This window comes from Brachycentrus maculatus, unplaced genomic scaffold, assembly GCF_059751285.1.
Source record: "Brachycentrus maculatus isolate JH-2025_06_01 unplaced genomic scaffold, ASM5975128v1 h1tg000124l, whole genome shotgun sequence".
Classification (NCBI taxonomy): Eukaryota; Metazoa; Arthropoda; class Insecta; order Trichoptera; family Brachycentridae; genus Brachycentrus; species Brachycentrus maculatus.
In genome coordinates, this window is record NW_028280877.1 from 917,501 (window position 1) to 938,943 (window position 21,443).

Sequence of the window (21,443 nt, forward strand, 5' to 3'; positions counted from 1 at the left end):
TATAAACACATTGATTACATATTATTTTGGCTTCACAGTCATTTTGCAGATCAATAAATTACTCTTTTAAATTTGGACTAACACTTTCTACGTCTGATAAAAATGGATTGATTAACCAAGCTGATATCAAAAGTTCCTGTTAGTCTTTGAACCGTATTATCATATCTTCGATAAGGGCATTAATGTGGCTATGATACTATATGTCTTTTTTAATGGGCCCTTGTTTTATATGAAGAACTTGATAATATTGAGTATTATGCCAAAGTTAAAGTTAAATTTTGCGTATGAAAGTGTAGTTTTTCTTTATTGACACAACGTTCCCTTGAACCTCCCGCTCCCTTCTGCAGCACCCCCCAAATGCGAAAATTTTAAAAACGCCTAGCCAGACTTCCAAAACGTCCAGAAAGGGGCGCTGGCACCCCCGATAAGAAACATAACTTCAGGAAGTGGTGGACACTCCTTCTGTCCTTTTAAAATATTGTGTTTTCTGGAATTTTATATATATTATAGTAAGTCAAAAAAATTACCATTACCATTTACCGTTGTACGGCTGAGTTGAGTAACCATTATTAAACTGAACTTTTGAACTCAACTAAACGCCTAAACTCTTTTTATAAATGTCGCGTTTTAGCCGTGACCTTTCTATTTTTGTTTACACTGAAATAAATAAATTTAGATAGTGAAATATCTTCTTTGTAATATTAATATTATAATTTTGAAAATATGTAATACAACAAATTTCAATATCAATACCATTTAACCTGAAAAATTAATGATAAATATTTCGGCGGGTGGATTCGACATTCAGCCGCGGCGAAGTCACGCCCAGCCGCGGCGAAGTCACGCCCAGCCGGGAGTTTAGTACTAGTAGCCGTTTACGTCACTTCCGGCCGCTAGCGAATATCACTTCCAGCCATAAAAAATCGAGGTAGTTGGCGGTCTTTATATAAATAGTTAGTCTGTGTTTATTACAAAAAAAGGTTTCATCTCGAATTCCTATTTTGAGCGTCGAATTGTGACTTAAATACATTTTTATGTTTACATAAACGTTTTTCTAATTTAACAACATGTTTTTTTCAAACTGTAGAAATGTGTAAATAGTGTCAGTGCATAAGATGGGAGAAGTCCACGATTTTGACAAGGGTATTGTTTATGTTACACCAATTTGGACATATTCGTGAAGAATATCGCTGGAATGTGTGTAATTTAAGAAATAAACAAGCGCTTCCTATCAGTTTTGAAAATGGTTTTGAAACTTGGGAATGTTTTATTGATAATTTTGAGTATAGCAGTTCATTTAATATCTGGCGACCAATATTGTCCATCCCTCTGCGTGTGCAAGAGCAGTAGGACTACGGATGTTACCAATTCTAACATCGAGAACATAGATTCGATAAAGCTCAAGTGTGGAGGGCCAGAAAATCCCATCAGTGAAGTAAAGGAAATAGACCTTTCCAGCATAACCCTTCTAGTATTTAATCTGTAAGTATTTTTCTTTAAATTGTATTAATTCTGGAATACTACCCATTTTTACTGCTACTGTAAGATCATACATAAAATTGGTGTCGGGTTGTGGTCCCGTGGTTAGTTTCGCGGACTCTTAAGTCAGAGTTTCTCGGTTCGAATCCACTATATCACAATTTAATACCTATTTCTAATAATGAGCCGCTTAGTCACACGGAAATAGGAAATTGAAATATTTGAGTAAATAATAAAAACACATATATTTCTAAAAAACTAACTAACTAACCATCACGCCGCTTCCCCGCAGGGGTAGTCAGAGGGAATAGAACACCACACCACTCTGTCTTTGCAACCATTCTTCGCCTCTTCCACGTTCATGTATCTCCTCATACATACCCGCCGATTGTTACGACTCCTAACCTGACCACTTTCAAGTATTTGGCATACCTGATCGTGCCATGTTTTTCTCGGTCTTCCTCTGCTCTTTTTTCCACTTACATTCGCCACATAAATTTGTTTTACCATTCTTTCATCACTCATTTGTTCTACATGTCCAAACCATCTCAACACACATATATTTCTCTTTTCATTAAAAAAAAGAAAAAAAGGAAGTTTAACCAAAGTTAAAAATGATATTGTATGAAGGAAATACGACAGAACCAGACTGAATGCAGTTAAAATACAACCCCTTTAACAAATGTGCATCTGAGAAAAGTTCATATAATTGTGAAAGAAGTGGTAATATGATTTATTTAGGTATGTGGAGCGAATCGGGATGAAAGAATGGTGATAGAGATTTACTAAGTGCAAGTGATTTGAAACTGGAAAGGTTGTGAACAACGTAGCATGATTGTCAATGAATGTCGGGTCGGAAATTGGGCCAATTTTTGTGCATGTATGAGATGTATGGGATTGTAACTAACCATTACACCGGATAGGTAGAGAGGATAAAATGCTACACCAAATGTCTGTCTTTAGAAAATTCACCTCTTCCCCATTAATGATAATCTGCTGGTATGTGTGAGGAGATGAGGCGTTGGGATGAGGGCGGGGGGTAGACAAAGTTATGTAGACTCAGTGATTTGGTATTGTATTCTTTCTGCGGAGAAGTGACTTGATCCTGTCTGTCCACCCCTGCAGCGGCATGTCAATAGTATTGGATTTACAGTATCACTCAATTTTTTTTCTCTTTCAGAAATTTATCAGGAAATGGAATCACAACCTTGTCAAGGGACCTCAATTTACCGATGCTGCAAAAATTGTAAGAAAAAACTTTAATTCATAAATCTACAGGAAGAAATCACTGTCATTCATCCAATGATCAATCCTATGCATATACATATTCCTTAAAGAAAGAGTTCTTGAGCTAACCAAACTGGCAGTTGGGATTTAGGCTTGTGAAATTATTTGTCTCCCTCCGTGGTGTTATGGTTAGCGTGTTTAGTTACTGTGCTGAAGGTCCCGGGTTCGATACCCAGGGGGGGAGAGGTTAAAATAAATATTAGTGATTTTACACTCTAATATTTATTTAATATTACCCTGAATGAGTGATCACGTTGCCTGTATAGTAAGTTTTTTTAAATTTCTTTAATTAAAGAAAAGGAAATTACCTGCAAAGCCTCTATTAGAGGCTTGTCTGTAGGTAGGATAGTAAGGATAGGGAAGTTAAATGTGAAAAATACATCACAAACACCCAGATCAATTGAAAATAAAGCTTTCTTGAATTTATTTTGCACTTGGCGAGAATCGAACCCGCGACGCCAGTTTCGCAGTCTAGCGTCTACCCAACTACGCCACGCCACCTGTCACGATCAAAATAACGCTGCATCAATACGATGCAGTGCCCTATGCACCATTGGGTGCAAATAAGGGTTAGACGAAGAAGAATTTTAAATGTTGTATTTTTTCAGGGACTTGAGTTATAACCAGATATCTCTGATCGAATCGGATGCCTTCGCTAACCTGACGGCTCTGCAGAGATTGGACATTTCCGGAAACTTGATCCAGTTTATTTACAAGGATATCTTCAAGGGTCTGGTGAACTTGGAACGCCTCATACTGAGCCAAAACAAAATATCCTCTTTGGCCTATGACACCTTCGACTACCTGTCTGGACTGAAACAAATGTAAGAAAGCCCCCTTCATAAAATTAATTTAAGGCCCTTTGATAAAACTGACTAAAGCCCCTTTGATAAAACTGATGTAAGCCCCTCTGATAAAACTGATGTAAGCACCGTTGATATAATTTATTTAAGCCCCTTTGATAAAACTGATGTAAACTCCTCTGATAAAATTGATGTAAGGCCCTATGATTAAAGCCCCTTTAATAAAACTGATGTAAGCCCCTATGATAAAACTGATGTAAGCATGTTGATAAAACTGATGTAAGCACCGTTGATAAAATTTATTTAAGCCCATTTGATAAACTGATGTAAACTCCTCTGATAAAATTGATGTAAGGCTCTATGATAAAACTGATTAAAGGCCCTTTGATAAAACTGTTGTAAGCCCCTATGATAAAACTGATGTAAGCACCGTTGATAAAATTCATTCAAGCCCATTTGATAAAACTGATGTAAACTCCTCTGATAAAATTGATGTAAGGCTCTATGGTAAAACTGATTAAAGGCCCTTTGAAAAAAGTGATGTAAGCCCCTATGATAAAACTGATGTAAGCCCCTCTGATAAAAAGTCCAAGTTAAACAGATTTGTAACCCCAAACCTCAATATAAAAAATATATATTATAGGTCTCTCGACTTGAGATGAAGCATCTATCATTTTCATATGAAAGAAAATAGAAATCTAAGCATCCCAGGGCTTACGACCTGACTTTTGGCGACTTATAGTGATTAACACGTGGTTTGCGGGAAACGCTTTAAAGCATCTTTTACATACTCGTGGTAGAGAGCGGGAGATGCTTATAAGGGTTCTATTTGCTTACTTTTGGCAGAGCGCAAGAGACGCCAAAAAATATTGTACAGATCGGAATTGGATTTGCGGTTACTTGTGATTAGTATACTGAGAGTCAGGTGGCAGACTGTCTGAGTAGAACAATATTCAGAATATTTTGAGTGCATCGTGAAACGCTTAAAAGCGTCTTTTACATACTGATTGTAAAGAGTGTGAGACGCTAATAAGTTTTTTGTGTACTTTTAGTAGAGCGCGAGAGACGTCATGTGATTAGTATACTGAGGGTCGGGCGGCAGACTGTCCGAGTATAATTAGGGTTGGGGTTGATGAAAAAACCGCCTGACAAAAAAGCGTTTAAATTAATCAATATGCTGCAGCCGTAAATGAACAGTTTTATAACTAGATAACATTGATTCATACATTAAATATTAAAATCTACATACATTAAACATTAGAAAATTTCAAACGAATGTCTTTCGTTTGAAAATGCCATAACAAGGCGAAACAATTGCCACAAAATATAATTTTATGTGTTTTTTTTTAACAATAAAATACACTGCGGCATAGAAGGAAATGAGAATGTGGATTCCCAGGCGAAGGAGGCCGTCCACTGCTGTTGCAGTGCTAAGTTGTTTAGAATACACGTCCGGGATACTGCTATGTGTGAATGTCGCCTTGAAGAGGAGGATCTAGATCACATGTTCTTTGGGTGCCCGTTGAATGACGGCTACCCGAGCTTTCTTTCAGACCTTTCCATCATAAATGTTCCATTTCCCACTAACATCTAAACCTTATTAACCTCCCCTAACAAACTTGTATATAATATATAAATAATTGGTAAATATCTTAAAATTAATTGTATAAATTTGTGTATGATAACTCACTAAACAAACTAACATTACTAATAAAACTAACCCCACCAACAGGAATACTAACGCTTGAAAGTCTAATGTAAAAAGTGTAAATAAAAAATAACTACACTGGCTATAACACCCAAAATGGGTGAAAAGCCATTAAAAAGAAGAAGAAGAAGAAGAACTATGAAATATAATTCTTTGCAGTACAATTTTTTTATAGACTCAAAAATCAGTGTTTGATTTTAACATTTAATTTTAAAATTAAAATGGAGTTTTACAAATTAAATGCTTAATCTATAAATAACACACATTGTTTCATTTTTTTATTTAGCTTCTCTTTGAAGTTGAAGATACAAAGCAATTTTTTTAATCTGACTCTGAATACCATCAGTGATTATGGCGATGTGATTGCAGAGACATATCGAGCAACCCCCTGGTGTGCGACTGCGACCTGCTGTGGGTTGGGGAGTGGTCCCGCAGAGACAGCATCAAGCTGGTGGGCAACCCCAAGTGCGGGGGCCCGCCCGACCTCGCCCGCCAGAGCATCAAGAAGATCAAGAGTCTCCTGGACCTCGCCGCCTGCGGGCTCGCCCCCGCGGCGCAGCACTACGAGCTGGTCATGCGCCCCCGGAACGGACAGGTAACCTACATTTTTACACTTTGACATCTCAATATAGATTAAGAATAAGTCAGGCTATTCACAGGGCTATTCTAACCAGTTATAGGCTTGTTGGGTAATATATCCAAAATTATTCATTCAAATCCTTATCCGCACCCAAATGGTGCATAGGGCACTGCATCATATAAACGCAGTGTTATCTTGATCATTAACATGAAGGAAAGGTGATCAGCCCTCCGCTTCAGATACCAGTCCAGGGTAATATTGAAAAAATATTAGAGTGAAAAAATCACTTATATTTAATTGACCCTCCCTCGGACCCGGGACCTCCAGTATGGTAGCCGAGCGTGCTGACCATTACACTACGGAGGCGGACAAAATTAAACAAGGTTTATTGGATTGAATTCTACATTTATTTATGTATATGTTAATACGTGACGCGTTTCGTCTTATTAAGACATTATCAAACACCTTAATAAGACGAAACGCGTCAAGTATTAACATATGCATAAATAAATGTTTAATTCAATCCAATAAACCTTGTTTAATTTTGGATATATTACCCAACAATTCAACATGGAATTCTACCAACTGTCTGCAGTTACAATAAATCAGTCATAGGCTGGTTAAGTGATCACTTAACTCATGTGTACGATGATTTGGGCACACCCATAAAAGTTGGGATTGATGACATCATGACTCCCGAAAAATTACCAATCTAACTATTTTTATATATTTTTATAAATTAGTTGTATTTTTCATTTTATTTTTTTTAAACCCTTATCCGCACCCCAATGGTGCATAGGGCACTGTGTCATATAAACGCAGTGTTATCTTGATCGTTTACACATGAAGGAAAGGTGATGAGCCCTCCGCTTCAGGTACCAGTCCATGGTAATATTGAATAAATATTACAGTGAAAAAATCACTTATATTTTATTTAACCCCCCTGGGAATCGAACCCGGGACCTCCAGAACGGTAGCCGAGCGTGCTGACCATTACACTACGGAGGCGGACAATATAAGTTGTATAGTTCCCAAATAAATGAATAAATAAAAATGTTGGTATCCCAAATAAATAACTAAATTAAAAATATGCGCATTAACACACTAAGGACAGGAAAGGTATTATGTACTACCCGTTCAGTCGATTGATGCTGAAGAGCGGAAAGGGTATTTTCACCTTCTGCGCTGGCCTCATTTTTAAGTCAGAAAAGAAAGAATTACATATTTGATGTTATTATATGAATATTTTATACCAATCTCTTTGTTAAGGTCATTTGAGATTTGATAATTATATCTATATGTACATAATTATCAAATCCCGTTATCAGCAGTCCGCAGGCGTAAAAAAAACACCTGTCCGAAACGTGTTAACTTTCACCATTCTACCCACGATTGGCAACCACACTACTCAATTTTTATTTTGGAACTCCTACACACATAATTAATCTCATGAAGCTGTGCATATAAAGAAAGAGAAAGCTTTTATTTAGCACAGGGCCTTTTTGGTTGTATGCAAGGGAGAAAATCCAGATTTAAGAATGAGTATTTTTACCTACTCAAAAAATTCATTATACACTACTTACTTCTACAAAAGTATACAAAACAACCCACAATAAAACAATACACAAAATAACACTGTTGATTTCCTTGGAAATTGATTAAACTTACAATGGAATCAACAGTGTTATTTTGAATAAAGTTTTTTTTTCTTAACATGGATGAACAGGTTTATTAATACATACATTGTTGTTGGGTGGTTTTTTCATCAACCCCAAACCTAATTATACGCATACAGTCTGCTGGTCGACCCTCAGTATACTAATAACAAAAAACCGCAAACCCAATCCCACCAGGTTTTTTGGCATCTCTGACACTCAGTAAGCAAATAAAACGCTTATTATCGTCTCCCACTCTACCATCAGTATGTAAAAGACGTTTTTAGGCATTTCCCACAAACAATGTGTTAATATGGTAATATGAAAGGCTACAAATTTACAGGTCACAATCCTGATACACACAGTAAAGCAAATCCAGCACTTGTGAACAAACATTCTGATGCACTGAAAATATTCTCAGTCTTGTTCTATTGTTGGAGATGAGAATGTTGCTTTTTGCTTGCAGGTTGTATTTCAAGGTGATTCTCTCACATTGAGATGCAAGGCACCGTTTTCCACCGTCAAGATGATCTACAACTTAACATGGACTTTGCCCAACACCACTGTGGACACTGAACATTTCCGGTAACTGTTATAATATATATATAAAGAAGCTTTGTAGGTCTAAGTGTGTCGTGAAAATCTAAAATTCATTAAGAAAATAGAAACATAAAATTTAATTTAATTTGTTTATTGATTTTATATTTAAAAATGCAAGGTGATCAGTCCTGCGCTTCAGGTATCAGTCCAGAATAATATTAAATGATACTTTAGCAAAAAAATCTATGTATAATTAATATTTGAAGCACCTTTTTATGATTTTCCATTCAAAAAATCTCTAATATTCTGAGTTTTGAGAATTGACTTGACTCTTATTCGCAACCAAATGGTGCATAGATTACTGCATCGAGTTGATGCAGTGTTCACTGGATCTTTGATTACACAAAGCCAAGATAATCTGCCCTGTGCTGCACTCCGATTTTTGGAGTTGACGAAGATGAAGAACATTGCTGCCATACGCTAGCTTTTGTAACTCCCCTGAGGATGGAGATTATTTTAGTACATAATGTAATTCACATTTCAGCATAACAAATGTGGATATACTAGAAGAAGGATTGGCGGAGACGATTCTCACAATAACCCAAGTGTCCGGCAATCACTCGGGAACTTACACCTGCACCTACTCCCGGGACAATGCCACAGACCTCAATGAAGAGATTGACATTGTGGTCATCTCCAACATCACCAAGTACTGTCCAATTCAAGGTGAGCTATCAATTTAATTTCTTTTACAATATATTTGAAATTTTACAATTTACTTATATCATTATTAACATAAAAAGCTGGGAGAATGTTAACTAACTAACTAACCATCACGCCGCTTCCCCGAAGGGGTAGGCAGAGAGAATAGAACGCCACACCACTCTGTCTTTGCAAACATTATTCGCCTCTTCCACGTTCATGCATCTCCTCATATATACCCGCTGATTGTTACGACTCCTAACCTGACCACTTTCAAGTATTTGGCATACCTGATTGTGCCATGTTTTTCTCGGTCTTATAATTATCTTAATAACTTAATTATAATGTCTACCGGTTAGCTTCGAAACCGGTACACATTATAATTAAGTTATAATAAAATATTTTTAGTGATTTTAAAACAAAGTTACATTTTAATTATCAAATGAAAGCTGTTTATCTGAAAAATTCATGTACCCTCTGTTCCACATACTGTTGTAATAGATACGAGCTTGCATTTTAACTTGATAATACTAATGATGAAAAAAATGTCGAATGACATTGGACATTGGACCTACGAGGAAATAATTAATGTGGAAGACCGGTAAGGGTTAACAATGCTTTTAACATACAAAATAGATTACGATTACGACTATTCCCATCCAGATTCCATAGACAACAAGGGTGTGTACACCTGGCCGGGCAGTATCGCTAACAACCTGGTGTCGCAGCCTTGCCACAACAAGGAAAGCGCGTGGGCCTACCGGCACTGCGGCCGCGACGCTCTCTGGTCGCACCTCAACACCTCCGCTTGCCCCTACGAGAGCGAGACTACCAAGGTAACAATAAAACTATTGGTTCAACATCCTTCTTCATCATTTTTGCTGCACACTTTGTGGTAATATCTATCCATTTTATATTAACTCTTACCACTCTGTAGGCCAGACATTCTGGCCCGTATGATTCTAGTTGGCAGCTCCGTGGGCCACAATGTCTGGCCCGGCGCAGGTATAACTTTAATCACTGATTTTTCCATCACCCAAGTATATTCTACCAAAAAATATTTTAGATAAATACAGTTAATCTTAATTAACATACGAATTGCCAGATGGAGTGTCCCAAAATTACGGAACCAAAATATTTATTATAGTGGTAGAAAAACGTCGCATTTTTTTGATCAGAGTAGCTGATCAATTATGAGAAAAAATGGTCAGAGTGGAAAGGGTTAAACTTGGTTAATAATTAGTAAATAATTATTAATCCATAATTAGCGCAATTTTTATCATGTTCTCACTGATAAAAAATAAGAAACTGATCCATTCTCATTTTTCAACATCCCAAGGGCACAACTCTCAAATTTAGGCTAAGCTTCACATATGATGTTTGATAACGATAATGAAACACGCATCATAATAGATAAATAGTGGTATTTACCATATAAAATGGTTGAATTTTTGTAATTTGTAATTTTTTTTAATAACTTAGTCGCCTATGAAAATTCTCCTTGCCTATTTATTTGTCTTAATCGTCTTGTCATATTTTCTAAATAAGACACCATTAAATCTGATAGATCTTTATGTTACTTTATTGTCAATTTTGCTTCTCAACTTTTGTCAACTACATACCTTCTTTTTAATAGATTTATATTATCCACTGACACTTCGTGATGGAATTGCATTTTTAATTTATTATTAGATTAAAACCAATATTTTTAGCTTTTCCACTTTTTTAATTTGACCAGCGACCGGGTTTCGTCGTTACCGACATCATCAGACTGGTGATGTCGGTAACGACGAAACCCGGTCGCTGGTCAAATTAAAAAAGTGGAAAAGCTAAAAATATTGGTTTTAATCTAATAATAAATTACATACCTTCTTTTGAACATTCTGTTTCCAATTTAAATCTTTCTTTTTAAAAAATTGGACATATCCACTCTAAATGAGGGACATCTTGTGATGACGTCTAATCACATTCCCAAAAAAAGTTTTGTCTGATTTTAAAACGGAAGAGGTATTCTCAAAGTATAATATTTTTTTACTAAACCATATCCGCTCCCTAGGTGGAGCATATAGAGTCCACAAACTGTCTCCAAGCTTTTCTGTCGGCTGTCAACTCCCTTGTATCCTCCCAAGTCATATCCGCGTCCCGAAGTTCTGATGAGAACTGCTGACGAATTGTCATTCGTCCTGGGCGGCGCGAACCTGATGCCTTGTAAAAGAGGCAAGCTTGATTAAGGCTCTCAGGACGCATGGGCCAAGCCAACTGAATCGCCTTTTTTTGACGATAGTTGTGACCAAGATTTGCTGCGTCCTACGCCTTATCTCTTCATTCTTCCTCGAAGTATAATACACCTTTATAATAACATGTAATAAACCTGTATATTTAACATTGAAATAAAAGCATGCACAAATTGTTGTAGATGTTGGAGCAGTTTGCGGTGGTCAACTTGAGCGTCTACAAGGACAATGTGGTGACGGCTTGTCAGCGGCTGCACTCGCTGGTGCTGCAGCACTCCCCGCCCGCGGGGGCGCTCTCGGACCCTGATGACGTCAACTTCATCGCCAAGGCCATCCACAACTACATGTCCTACGTGGCCAACGAGAGTGACCTCGGTGAGACACATAAACCTGTACACTTCCCCACCGGACTGCCCAATATGCAAATAAATAAAAAATCTACTGTGAATGATTTATTTTTCATATTAAACTTTCGATAATTTTCAATAGATTGGATAAAATTTGTATCCACTTACCATAGTGTAATGTGTAGCAAGTTTGATAGGCTACCGTGTGATAGGCCCTGAGTTTGATTCCGGGGGGGGGGGTCAAAATAAATGGTAATGATTTTTCACTTTGATATTGCTGATCAGATAGCCTTTGTGTAATTAACAATCAAGAAATCGATACAGTGCAGTGCCCTGTGCACTATTGGTTGGGGATAAGGGTCAGAAAAAGGTTAAAAAAAATTAAAAACGTTTTCAGAAAACAGTGAAAAATTAAAGATTTTTGAGTGATGAGTGAATTTTATCCATCAATTTTGAATTTATGAATGTTTCCTCTAACCATTTTCGTTTAGAAGCATTGTCCCGCATCTGTGTGAATATGGAAAATGAGTGAATTTTATCCATCAATTTTGAATTTATGGATGTTTCCTATCACCATTTTGGTTTAGGTTCTGCTCTCCTGGACATAGTCAACACGGTGATGACGCTGCCTTCCGCCCTGATGCGGGCTGCTGAAACCGTACACGGGGCTTGTTCCTCCCTTGTTGCTGCGGTGGAAAACATCTCGCAGTACACGGCCAACGTGCAAGGACATAAGGTAACCGCATACATACAGTAAACCTCATGTCTTCTCTGCCTCTCCTTTATAATCCATATTTACTTACTTACTTCAGCCTTCTTGTGTCCATTATTGAACAAAGGCCTCCCTCTGGGACTTCCACAGTTGTTTGTTGGACGCGGTTCTCTTCCAGTGCGGGCCCGCCACTTTTTTAATGTCATCGGACCATCATGTCTGGAGCCTACCCACGTATCTGTGTCCTGTTCAGTTTGACTTTTATTTCAGGATTTATTGAGCCACATTGGTCTATTTATTCCCTTATCCAATGAGTTATTATATTTCAGTCCCTCCATACTTGGATATTTTGTCTGTGGTCATTTTAGTTATGGCAATATGCCGCACATCTTCTTTTGTCGAAACCGGTTAGAGAAAAGTACCAAAAATAATAGTCGTTAAAAATAAAGTACTATCGGACTACTTGACGGTTAGCAATCTCGGTTGTTTCCGGAGCATTTTAGCAGTTTTAGCTACAATCTTCTTCTTTCTCTTTTTACATGCTCTTTTTGCTCTTTTGCTCTCATGATCTTTTTCCAATGTTGGCATTTGGCCAACACGAGACGTCTCCAGGTCACTCTGTCGCCTGCCATCTCCTTGGCTTCCTCCAAAGTCAATTCAGCATCCTGAAGTTCCATTGTGAATGGTTGTTAGCGGTCTTTCGAAGCGTTGGAATCCTCGGGGTTGGAAAAGAATTGGCTGCAATCTAATAAAGGTTAATTACCATAAAGTTGATCCACTTTTCTAAAGGATATAACATATCGCTCACTCATTTCAAGAACATCATAAATCAAAAATCGGCAATTTTCAGTTGTGCATGTTTTCAGAATGCCCAAAAAATGAACTATATCCCAGCAAAAGCGGCCAATTTTTAACTTAATATTTACCCGCTACATAGCAGAAAATGTTTTTTTTTGCATTTTGAAGAAAAGGTATTGTTTAATTTTTTTAAAAATATTTTTTAATATTTTTCAAATGGAGAAAAAACCTTCAGGTTTTACCTCAAAAGATGTGTTGCACAGTAAAAAGTTCAATAAGTGGCTTGATATTTATTTTTAATACATTGTGTTATATTTTTAAACTTTCTCCTGAAAAATCAAGTTTTTTGATTTATGACGTTCTTGAAAGGAGAGAGCGAAATATGACGATTTGTGCAATGCACAGTCCAAGAAAACTCTTAGTAGACATCTTCGACACCACATTTCCAGTGCTTCCATTTTTTCTGTCTTCGGTCTGTGTTTTTAAGTTCCATACTTATTGTTGAATGTTGGGCAGCCCAACCTGGCGGTGGAGAGGTTCTCCATCAAGCGGGAGAGCTTCACAGGCATGACGTGCGTGTGGTACTCGGTGCCGCAGGGCGGGGAGGGGGGCGGCGGGGCCCCGGGGGCCGCCAGCAAGCGCATGCTGCACTGCTCCACCACCAACCGGACCATCACGCCGCTGCTCAACGTCAGGGACAAGGTCATCGAGGCCAGCATACAGGTGGGCTACACCATTGCCACTAACTTCACCCTGCCATTAAATTCCCCTATACTTAAATAAATACATCATGTTAAACCTGGTTTTTTGATTTTCCTACACACAAAAAAATATATGTAAAATTGAGGGAACTGTAAAAGTGAGAAAATCAAAAAAATTAGGGAAAACAATATTGGGCAATTTGTAATTACAGTAAAACTTCAATTCACCATCACTCAGTTAAAAGTTCTCGATTTTAGTATTTATTTGCGTATAATTATATTTGTGTATACAAAAAAAGGACTTAAGATAATTATAATATAAGTGTATAAGTTTGCCAATGCCATGTTTGACATTCGTTTGAAAATGCCATAACTAGGCGAAACAATAGTAACAATACTAATTTTAGATGTTTATGTTAGAATAAAATACAACTTAGTAGACTCGAAAAATCTGTGTTTGATTTAAAATCAATACATAAAATAACAACGTTGACTGTTGACTCGAAAAATTTTAGACTTTAAAAATCTGTGTTTGATTTAAAATTAATACATAAAATAACAACGTTGACTGTTGACTCGAAAAATTTTAGACTTTAAAAATCTGTGTTTGATTTAAAATTAATACATAAAATAACAACGTTGACTGTTGACTCGAAAAATTTTAGACTTTAAAAATCTGTGTTTGATTTAAAATTAATACATAAAATAACAACGTTGACTGTTGACTCGAAAAATTTTAGACTTTAAAAATCTGTGTTTTTAAAATTAATACATAAAATAATAATGTTGACTGTTTTTTGTTGATATGATGGAAAGTTAAGGAATTCGCACTTATGGCTACATTGTATTTAAGTTTGTTTGATCGGATTTGTGTTCAGATCCCGGCCACGCTGCTGTACCGGCTGGACCACCAGTACCTGTCAGCGCTGGGCGCGGGCAACGTGCACCGCGCGTACGAGCTGGTGGTGGCCATGCACGGCAGCGCGGCGCTGTTCCCGCGCGTGCCAGCCCCCGCTCCCGCACCGCCCGCCTCCGCGCGCATCTGGGACTACTACGGCGCGCGCATCCCCGCGCGTGGCGCGCTCGCCGTCACCACGCCCGTCGTGGGCGTCAAGCTCGGTGAGACACTGGCACTATTAGTGTTGGATGGATTTTAGACTGCTCCGCATATATATAGTTGCTCCTTACGATGTGTAGTAAGGCCTCGGATGCCCACCTTATTGGACTCTTATCTTTTGCCCTCCATTCTTACATAATCACATAAAACATACTTCTTCTTCTTCTTTATGAGTCCTCTGACCTCCACTGCTGGATATAGGCTTCTTCCTCTTCGTTTTTTGATCCACTCACATTTTTATTAACCAACTAGTTTCGGCAACAACCAGTCATAAATTAAACCCTGAAGAGGGCAACAGGTTGTTGCCGAAACTAGTTGGTTAGTAAAAATGTGAGTGGATAAAAAAACAAAGTCTTTTTATTTCTCAAAATAATATATCAATGTGATCCACAAAGTTGTTGCTTTCAATATTCAAAACATTCTTCCCCTTCTTTCCATTCCCTCCGGTTGTTTGCTGGTTGCACTAGTTTTTACCCCCCACTGCGACTATGTCGTCAGACCATCTCTTTGGGGGTTTTCCGACACCTCTTTTGTTCTTCCAAGGTCTCCATCGTAGAATTCTCCTTCCAAATCAATAAAATAAAATAAAACGTACACATGATGGAATTATATTGATTATTATTATACATTACTATCTCAACACAGAAGGTCTGGGCACTGCTTACTGCCTGTGCATCTCTATAAGATAAAGTGTGTTACATCACCATATTGCGAATGTGGACAAGATATAGGGGATGCAAACCATACGTTCTTTCAGTGTCCACTCACAACAGAGAAAGAACTCTAAATAGCTTCACATAGGCAGGAACCCAACTCCCCATCCACCCTTCTTTCTGAACCTAATTCTAGAATTGCGCTTATAATTTCTAAAATGATAAAGCTAAACACATTTAAACTATGATTTTTTTATTTATTTTTATCATTATTTTGTTTGTAAATAAAAATAAGACTTGATACTGCAGACTGACAAATATAAAATAAAATAAATAGATGATACATTATTATCTGTGTTGAGATACAGTAATGTTCAGTTGTTTTTTTAAAGGCGTATACCGAAAGTGACACTCATTATGGTTATCGTAGTCCATCTTGAATTTTTACCCGGCGAGATTTTACAAGATCTGAAGTTGTTATTTTAAATTTGCAGTAAACGTCAGCCTCATCCACCCGCTAGCCGATCCGGTGTACATCATGCTGAGGGACAATGAGGTCAGCTCCGGAGTCAGCGGTCGCGCCGTGCTGTGGGACGAAGAGACGCGCATGTGGTCTGACGCCCCCGACGGTAAGGCCCCGCCTCCCCAACTCCTTTGCTGAAACCAGATATTTTTGACATCTCAGCATAGATGAAGGAGAATATGAATGTTTGGGTATTTACAGGGCTTATGATCATAAGCTTGGTTAAGTGATGATAAAAAATAACTGCTTGGCAGAGATAATCAAGATTTGTGAACAAGTATTTGGACATACTCAAAATGCTGTAAATGAAACCAGATAGGTTCCTTGGTTGCGTTGTTTCAATGGTGTTTGTACATTTCAGGCTGCAATGTGCTGCGGATAATGTCCAATATGGTGGTCATCCAGTGCTACAAGCTGGGATATGTGGGGCTGCTGCAAAATGTAGAGACGGGCATTTACGGCGGAAGGTATTTATGAGTTACATTTTGGTTACAAGTCGGTTCTTTGTTTACTGAACTGATGTTCCGATTGCTCGGACTACCGGCCTGTTTACTTTCAAGGAACTGGTGTACCAGTTGTTCCATGTTTTTCCCACTTTTCATTGTCTCTTTGTCTCTATTGAGTATCCTACAAAAGTGATTGACTAATAATATTTAAAATGTAGAAAATCTGTGTCGGGTTGTGGTGCCGTGGTTAGTGTCGCGGACTCTTAGTCAGAGTTTCTCGGTTCGAACCCACTCTACCACAATTTGATACCTATTTCTGACAATGAGCCGCTTAGGCTCACAGAAATAGTATGAAATTGAAATATTTGTGTGAATAATAAAAACACAAATATTTCTTTTTTGTTAAAAAAAAAAAAATTATATTCCCATAACTATAAATAAGTTTTAAGGAACTTTACTTTATAATAAGATTACAAGTAAATTATTTTGTAAGTCAAATAAATATGTAGACATTATTTACTCTAATGACTGTATTTTACGAAATGTATTTTAATTAAATTTTGTTAAATATAGTTATGTAAAGGGTTGCATTTATATGGACTTTAAAAAGGAGTGAGAATCTGGTAAGGTCTTCTGCTCCTATTATCAGGAATATTAAATCCCGCCATCTACATATTTGATAACAGTAAAGTATAGTACAGTTAAAAATGCATCAATTCTTACTATTCATTGGAAAATCTTTATTAAATCAAGTGTTGGAACAGTTCCCCGTGGGACTTCTGTTGTAGATGTCATTCCATAAATTAATTCGATTGAATTCTAACATTGAGCGATGTTTAAGTAACTGTCTACTTAAAACTAATGATGACATTTATTTGTAGGAGTGGGGGCGCAAGATTCAAATTCTCCCATCCGGCCATATATGTCGGTAGCATCATCCTCCTGGTCTGCCTGCTGGCCTCTATTCTCACCTACTCCCTCTGCTACTCCGCCATCCACATGGCCGCCCGCGCCAAGCACTCCCTGCTCAACACCTGGCTGTCCTTCAGCCTTCTCTGCTTCCTCTACACCCTGGGCATCTACCAAACCGAAGACGTCAAGCTCTGCCAAGCCATCGGGCTGCTCCTGCACTATCTGACGCTCTCCAGTTTGCTGTGGATAACCGTCGGCGTCAGTCAACTGTACAAATTCCTCTCCAAGAGCCAGTCGCCGCCGCTGCAAACCCCCGAGGATGAACTGCCACCAGACGCACCCATCCAGAAACCCATTTTGGGGATCTACCTTGTAGGGTGGGGGATCGCTCTCATAGTCTGCGGAATATCGGGAGCGGTGAACATGAGAGAATACGCGTCCTACTCGCAGTGCTTCTTGAGCAATGCTCCGGCTTTGAGCGCAGTGTTCGTCCCTGCCGGAATTATCATAATATTTTTGTGCATCCTCTTCTTGCTGATCAGATGCACCGTGCGTAATGTTAACGGGCAGATGTCGGAAGGTACGCAAGCTACGGAAAATGTAGATTTGGAAATGTGGGAACCCAGTCTGTTGGTCAATAACACGGTCGATCATCAGAGCGAAAGGAGCACTACGGAAACGGAGATAGAAGATACGGAACACACTCCTATAGTACAGCTGCGTGCGCACGTTATCGTATTGTGCGTGTACTTGGGCGTGTGGAGTTGCGGAACCATCGCTATTTATCATCCGTTCCCATTGTACCTTCCTTACCAAGAAGACATTTTCAGCATCCTGTACGCTCTCGGCGCAACCGTTTTGGGAACATTCATCCTCTTCTTCTACGGAATCGCCCGAAGCGACGTCAGGTCCCAATGGCTCTTGATGCACTGTTATTTCAAGAAAAGGAAACAGTGTTGTCGAACCCGCACCGTGTTCGACGCCAATGCGCAAAATGTCGCCCAAAACCATCACAACCTCGCACCCATTTCTAATTTGGCAGCCGCCCAAGCCAGGTCCAGATCTAATAGCCAAAATTCAAACAGGACAAACAGCAAATCTAACAACAGTAATATTTTGAAAGCCGCCGCGGAACTGAATGGACAGACTCTCCGGGATAATCTTCCCAACGGAAATAAAATGACCAACATGAACCTAGTCGTGATGCATCGCCAGCAGTACCGCTCCAACAACTCCGTTACCACGTATCCCGAGATCGGCCCGGACGGAGCCGAAATATTCTACAACGCAAATCAAAGCAACGTGGCTAGGAAATTCTTCAAAAAACAAAGAAAAAATGTCAGAAGAAACTGCCTGGATATACCGAGAAGGAGAAATTACGATTCGGATTCTCAAGTTTCCGGTTCGCACCTTCCCTCCGTCGAGAACAAAGAAGGTATGTCTAGTATCTTCAATTCCGGCTCCAAAGTCAACAATACTAATATACATATAGAGAGAGGACAGTCGTCCGATAATGGGATCAAAGAGTTGGCTCGGCATCAGCTGAATCCCAACATACTAGCTCAGGTGGACGAAAGTCCAGAAAAACCCCAACTCAAAAGGTTCGTTCTGGAGAAGGAAGGCCGACAAAACAAGATCAACGAAAACAAACCCTCCAACCGATCTTCCATATTCATGAATATTTACACCAATGTACCGGAAACAAAAGTGCCTCAGCATGTCGTGGCTTCCGTGCCCGGGAAAGGAGCCTTGGATAGTGATGCGCACCTGGGCCGGAGCTCCAGCCTGTCTGCGGAGTGCCTCAACCCTCCCACCATGAGAACTGTCTCCCAGCAGTGCAGCTTGGAATACAGTTCCACCTCCGAAGTCGCCACTCCCATGAATCAACTCGGTTCCGATAAAACGCTCAACACTCATTCCGAGCTGACTTCTCTCCAGGAGACTCACAGCGCCATGTGCTCCACGCACGAAATAACCAGCGATACGGAAGAAGCTCACAGCTTCGAAAAATACACCGACTTCACCAAGAAAGGGAAAGGCGTCGAAAATTCTAAACAACACACCAGTTGCTCTAGACTCCAGAACGAGTACAATAAGAAACCAAAGACGGATTGCAATAGTCTAAATCGATCTCTCCAAGACATGAATACCAGGAAGACCGGCCAAGAATTCCACGACGGTCTTCCCACTCCGCACACGGATCAATACTTCGTCAACGATAACGCCAACGCTTCGGAATCTGACAAACTCGTGACAAAAAAAGGCAACGCGGATGACTTGCAACGATTCTATCAGCCGGAGCGAACGAGAGGCGATTATGAACCTAACGGAGAACAAATTTACGAGAACGAAAGCGATATTTATTTCCCTAATTATCAAATGTCCGAAGTTAGCATCCGGAGCCACGGATTGTACGCTCCGCCGCCGGCGTCGATATGCGCCAACGACCTGAACTTCACTTTCAGCAACGGAGAGCTGAGAACGCAAAACGACGACGATTGCTACGAAAACCAGTACGTCAACTACAACCCGGCGTGGAGGAAGGTCAACGAGGGACTTCACAGCCCTTCGGTCAGCTGCCCCGACGTCAACCGGCCCGACAGCCCGGCGTCCCTGGTCAGCGAGATAGACGAGCTGTACAAGCAGATCACGAGCCGGGATCGCCGGTCCAACAGGCGCACGAGGCAGCCGGCCAGGAGTCACCGCGGCGAGGCGGTGCTCAGACACTGCGAGAGTGACAGCTGCATCAGCGAGTCACACTCCGATATCCTGGACTCGGACCAGAGAGCCGAGACTAGAGTTTAAAATGCCGCTTTGTACGATTATTATTTATTGTTACATGTGATTGTATATATTGTTTGAGAATGCTGTAAATGTATTAGCCTTAATAACCTGTTGACAAATCATGGCCCGTGCAAGAATGAGTTTATCTTTTAACCCATTAATGGTAGAAATTACCGTTATTTTCGGAATTCTATTTGCCTCGTCAATAATAGAAAACCATATCTACAGAGTTAAAGTGTAATTTTAAGCTCATTGGTAAGTACTTACTTACTTCAGTATGAAGTAAAAAACCTACAATGGAATGAATTATATTTTCTGTATATTTTTGTTACAAAATATTACAAACCTTGTTAAAAGATCGTTCTTGCATTTGGTCAGAAATATTTAGAATTTTGTAAATTATCATAATTTTAAGAATTTTTAAGGCATTTAGATAATTTAGTGCGAAGATGTTTATTAGAAAAATGGCTTTGTTATTGGATTATTGTATCCATTTTGTAATCAAAATATGTACGTGTATATATAACAATTTTAGGCATAAGTTATTTATGTTAGAATATGATACTTTAGTATTTTATCAAGAGAATCTCACTACAAAACATAATGTTGAAAGGAATTCAAATGTATTGGAATTTATTTCAATTTTTACATACCAAATATTATTTTGTTTCGTAAGCTTTCAATTTATAATTGATAATAATAACTTTTTTACACTCTTTATTAAAACAATTATTGTGTATGTGAGAAGCAAATACGCAAAATTATATCGGCATTGTGACAAAATCGTACAAACATGCACACTGTCACTTGTTGCAGTTTGTGCCTTTTGCCTGAATGACTACGATATATAAAACATATCATTGACATTTTCTTGTCAGGAATTTCCTCGATAGAGTAGACTCTCGATTTACCAGGATTATTTTAACAGGGATGTTTCAAAAAGTAAATTTTTTAACACAGTCAATGGTGGTTTTGTTCTGTGGTCAATGGTGCGTTCGATTCCCAGAATGGTAAAATAAATGTGATTTTTCTCACTCTCATTTGTTTAATATTACTCGGGACACTTGTAGTAGCTGAAGTGCGGGACTACTCACCATACCTTTACAAGATAATTGATCTAGTTGAACGTGTGAATTTCGTGTATTTATGTACCCTATCCATTTGATGCAATGAGGCTCCAAAGACGTAGAATGTGAAAGGGGTTTTATATATTTTTGGTCACGCCGTGAAACATATTTCTTATGCCTTTGCCTTCCGTGGTGCCATTGTTGCGGTGTTGTATTGTAACGTGCTTGAGGACTACCGCTCGCAATATGTACTCTCCTTTTAGCTTTTTCTGTATATATTTGTGACACCGATATTTCTAGGGCATCTTTAAGTTTAGAGCTTTAAAATTTTATAAAATCTATTTACTAAACTAAGTGCCATCTTGGATTGTGAAATTAATGTTATGAAAAAGATA

The 21,443-nt window shown here is 38.7% G+C and overlaps 1 protein-coding gene across 1 annotated transcript in view; it reads left to right on the top strand.

The window, feature by feature from the left end:
* The window catches only part of LOC148309426 (adhesion G protein-coupled receptor A3-like), a 29,079-nt gene extending 7,636 nt beyond the window's left edge, over nucleotides 1–21,443 (top strand). Inside the window, exons 2-15 of the mRNA XM_088260096.1 lie at nucleotides 959–1,482; nucleotides 2,660–2,725; nucleotides 3,375–3,590; nucleotides 5,647–5,872; nucleotides 7,979–8,097; nucleotides 8,597–8,778; nucleotides 9,418–9,590; nucleotides 11,171–11,363; nucleotides 11,923–12,071; nucleotides 13,362–13,568; nucleotides 14,425–14,665; nucleotides 15,811–15,945; nucleotides 16,201–16,306; nucleotides 17,167–21,443. Of these exons, the coding sequence (XP_088116222.1) occupies nucleotides 1,244–1,482; nucleotides 2,660–2,725; nucleotides 3,375–3,590; nucleotides 5,647–5,872; nucleotides 7,979–8,097; nucleotides 8,597–8,778; nucleotides 9,418–9,590; nucleotides 11,171–11,363; nucleotides 11,923–12,071; nucleotides 13,362–13,568; nucleotides 14,425–14,665; nucleotides 15,811–15,945; nucleotides 16,201–16,306; nucleotides 17,167–20,002 (5,088 nt within the window). The 5' untranslated portion in view covers nucleotides 959–1,243 and the 3' untranslated portion in view covers nucleotides 20,003–21,443. The remainder of the gene's footprint in view (nucleotides 1–958; nucleotides 1,483–2,659; nucleotides 2,726–3,374; nucleotides 3,591–5,646; nucleotides 5,873–7,978; nucleotides 8,098–8,596; nucleotides 8,779–9,417; nucleotides 9,591–11,170; nucleotides 11,364–11,922; nucleotides 12,072–13,361; nucleotides 13,569–14,424; nucleotides 14,666–15,810; nucleotides 15,946–16,200; nucleotides 16,307–17,166) is intronic.